Source organism: Genypterus blacodes, unplaced genomic scaffold, assembly GCF_046128005.1.
Source record: "Genypterus blacodes isolate CSIRO-AG114 ecotype Tasmania unplaced genomic scaffold, CSIRO-AGI_Gbla_v1 ptg000053l_1, whole genome shotgun sequence".
Taxonomy (NCBI): domain Eukaryota; kingdom Metazoa; phylum Chordata; class Actinopteri; order Ophidiiformes; family Ophidiidae; genus Genypterus; species Genypterus blacodes.
The window spans coordinates 576,213-580,000 of record NW_027466865.1 but is presented as its reverse complement, the minus strand read 5'-3'; the positions used below and the strand labels follow the sequence as shown (position 1 = coordinate 580,000).

Below are 3,788 nucleotides of genomic sequence, written 5' to 3'. Positions count from 1 at the left end.
AACCCGGGAACTAAAACCAGAACTCGACATGTGTGTAAGTAAGATGCGTTTACATGAAACCAGGTAACCGAGAGAGAAATGCGGAAACACTGATTTAAGATTTAAGTCAATATCCCATGAGTCCGTATAAGCAGCACAGGCCGGAAAAACAACTCCGCCGTCTGTATATCGGTGTGAGTCAAAGTGGCGCGCTAATGTCGACTCACATTTGACGTTAATGTGTTTGTTTGATGAAAATAATATAATAATAATAAAATAAATATTCGATAATTATGTATGATCAGGTACTGAGTCATTAAATATCGTAAACTCGATTAAAATATGAAAAGTTGTTGTGGCTCTAACACGGAAATTACAAAATAAAGGCTCAGTCAGGTTTGTAAATCAGAGTCTGATTCGATGTAAGTTGTCAAATCTGCCTCAAGTCGAGTTTGTGTTCTGCATCATTAAACCAAACATTTAGAATCATATAAAACAAACTGAGAAATGGCAGCGCAACGCAAACATTACAAAATAAAAGCACACACTGGCAGATACGTGTCATTCTAAATGTATCCGTTTTCAGATCTGCCATAAGCCTGGTTACCATTTAGTTTACGGCATAGATCATAAAATCGTTAAAAGTATTGATGATCAAACGGATACCGAGGATGCTCCCCAAAACAAAAATTACAAATTAAAAGCCCACGCCAGCATATAAATCAGACTAAACTGATAGTTTGTGAGCTGAGCCTGAAGCGGCCTTGTTAGGATTTAGTTTGCAACATTTCTAGTAATCCAAAATATATGTAACAACACAGAAATAAAATGTAGTACAGTATTAAAATGGTACAATGTGACTGTAGATTGTGTTCCATTTGTCAGATCTGCCATTATTATTTCGTACATATTATACTAAATATCATTATCCGGTTTTTACGCATTTATCCCAAAGAATAAACGACTTAAAAGCATAAATAAATATATTAGATCCTAAATTCGTCGTAATCCCCCGGATTTACGCTTTAATGATTGAGTTTGTGCGCATAAAAACCAATGTGTCACCTTCCAGCCTTGGTGACGATCATCTCCGTGCCCAGCTGGTTGAACTCGTCCCAAAGCGCCTTCATCTCCAGCTGCACGTTGATGTTGGCCACTTTGGGGTTTTTCTTCACGATGCTCTTGCTGTTCGGTGTGGAGCTGGAGGAGGAAGAGGAGCAGTTGGGCGTCCCGGTGTCGCTCTGCTGCGCCTGGTTGGAGCCCGGATAGGTGTAGTTGTGTTGCGCGGCCGGGCAGGGCTCGAAGTGGGCCTCATGCTGGCTGTACGGGTCTCCGGGGGACGGGGAGAGGTGGTAGCCCCCCGGCGTGTTGAGGCTGCTCAGGCTGCTGGTCGTGAAGGCTGCAACATCGCAAAAATGGGACAGCTGCGTCAGCCACGGACTGGAAATGGCTGAAATCATCCCAAAAAATGGATTTACTCAATATGCCTTTGTGCTGTGAGTTTGTTAGCAGACAAAATGCAAACAAGCAGCAGAAATGAGTGGAGACGTTCAGGCAGAAACGCGCCGCTCTCGACTCTCAAAACTTCCCGTCTCGGCTCTCGGTTAATCCCTGCGGTCGCATCCTATTATGCGCCTGATCTGAAGCGGAGAAGGTCCGGGGAGTTTCCCATCAAAGCCGCAGTTGGCGTTAAATCGCCGAAATACGCTTTTAAAAACGCGGAAGGTTGGTTGAGCTTAGGTCTCGCTGCCGCTCGGTCGCGCTGCTCTCGGCCTGTGCTGTGCTGCGCTGCTGAGTGTGTGTGACTGAGTGTGTGAGTGTGTGTATGTGTGTGTGGAGTCGCACAGCAGCAGCGGAGCTCTTATCTGGCGCAGAGCTCCGGCCTCCCTCCCTCCGCCATCAAACCGGTTCTTATTTCTATTTAGATAAGGAGCTGCAGGTAATGCGCCTTGGGACGAGGCTGATTGACAGAGAAGTGCGACCCTTTTAATGGGCTTTCCGGCACCCATTTAACTTCTGGATAAGGGTATCGCCCACATCTTCCTCCCTAACAAACAATAGAGGATGATGACGATGGCGCAGCGAGGTTTACAAGGTAAACACGCAGCGATTTGCATGAACAAACAAACAGGCGGCAGGTGACTTCGGCTTTGCGGTTATTGGACAATTGGTCTATCCGCGGGGAGCTGGATCTGCCTGTTCTGCTGTGTTTGAGCGTTACGCGCAGGGTGTCCGGGTGAAGCCTCCGCCTCCTCCCGGCTTCACTGAGCTCCTGAGCCGCCTGAGAGTCTAAGAAGCGAACACATGTGCGACAGTTTAAATTTGTTTCGAGGGGAAACCTTGGTTCCACCGCGCCTGATTTTACACGGACACACTTTTTGTCTCCTTTGGCTAAACTCGCATCGTTTGGGCGGTTTGGATAAAGATCAGACGCGGATATGAGCGTGGGTTTGGTGGTTTAGTCGGGTGAGATGTGAGCATTAGGGCATCAGTAAAAGCATTTACCTTCCATTTCCCGGGTGACAGTGCTGTAGTGCATTTTAAAAGAGCGGAGCTGCTCCAGGTCGGTGGCTTGTTTGTCAAACGCCGCGTTTCCTGCTTGTTCGGCGGCCGAAATCAGAGAGGCAATACTGAAAGCATTTGCCTTTGGAGAGAGGGGACCGCCGACGTCCATAGGCGAGGGCTCGGGTCGGGGAAAGCCGTCCCTCCTCCTCCTCCTTTCCCCTCAGAGAGCAGGAGCAGGCTGCGCACAATGGACACGAACATGCGCCAAAACGGGCTTCTCACATTCCGTCACCGGCGCTGCTTGAGTGGGTGCGCGGGTTTCAAGGGAAGTGTGTTCGTATCAGAGTATTCCCACGGCGGATGCGAACACACCGAAGCCTCCCGGCGCTCGGGGTCTGCTGGTTTAAACCCGGACTCGTCCCGCTGTCACGACATGGCTCATCCGCGCGGAGCGAGCAGCGCTTCCCCTCTGTTTGAGCTCCGGTCTGCGGCGGGGTGGCGTCATGTGAGTCCTGCCTGCCTGGAGGAGAAGCTGCTGCAGCTGCGGGAATGTCAAAAGTGAGAGAGATCCGCGCCTCCCACTGGATGTTTGATTTCTATAAGACCCCGTCAGTCACTGCAGCGATTCAACTCCAACGTCACTGCAATGTCCGGCTCCACTGCGCCACTTTCCTCCTCACGAGGCCTGTGCGCACTTTAGGCTGCGAGCCCGCCGAGTTCGCTCCCCTGCGCCGCAAGAAGCGCAGCGTTTCCGCGTCATTTAGGGGCGAGAGGAGTGTGAGTGCGTCCTTTTCCTTAAATGAGGTGAGAAACACCAAAGGAAACTGCAGCGCGGCTCCACTCTAGTTTCACTTATTTGGGGTTTTGAACAGTTTAACTTTGCATGTTCTGCTGTGTTTCTAATGGTTTTGTTCCTTATTTTTGTTACAAACTTCTCTGTGACCCCCCCCCCCCCCCCCACACACACACACACACACAGTGTTCACTTGATCACCACAAACTTTATTCACTTCTAGTTCACATGTCTGTCAATAGTACAAAATGTGGTGCAAAGACAAACATACATCAGATCCTGAAAGTTTGTGTATTTCTATCATCGTTTTCTATCTTGAGAACGTATTTGACTCCAATTATTTGCCACGTGTTCAGAGAAATGAAGCTTAAATAAGTCTTTATGGGGTTAAACCAGCTTGTTTCCACTTTAGTTTCAGCCATTTGGGTTTTTTCCAAGAACATCAACAACAAGTTCTCCAGGAGACAGAGAACTGGAAAATAAATAATAAACATTCTGCCACGTATGTGAA

At 48.3% G+C, this 3,788-nt stretch overlaps 1 protein-coding gene across 2 annotated transcripts in view; it reads right to left on the bottom strand.

Annotated features, from left to right (window-relative positions):
- Positions 1–3,201, bottom strand: part of tbx1 (T-box transcription factor 1) — an 11,582-nt gene extending 8,381 nt beyond the window's left edge. Inside the window, exons 1-2 of one of the 2 annotated variants that reach the window (XM_076151062.1) lie at positions 2,485–3,201; positions 1,045–1,429 (exon numbers count right to left, since the gene is read on the bottom strand). In XM_076151062.1, coding sequence (XP_076007177.1) covers positions 1,045–1,429; positions 2,485–2,653 — 554 coding nt within the window. In that variant the 5' untranslated portion in view covers positions 2,654–3,201. The remainder of the gene's footprint in view (positions 1–1,044; positions 1,430–2,484) is intronic. The other variant, XM_076151063.1, reaches the window with a different exon arrangement.
- Between the last annotated feature and the right edge of the window lie 587 nt (positions 3,202–3,788).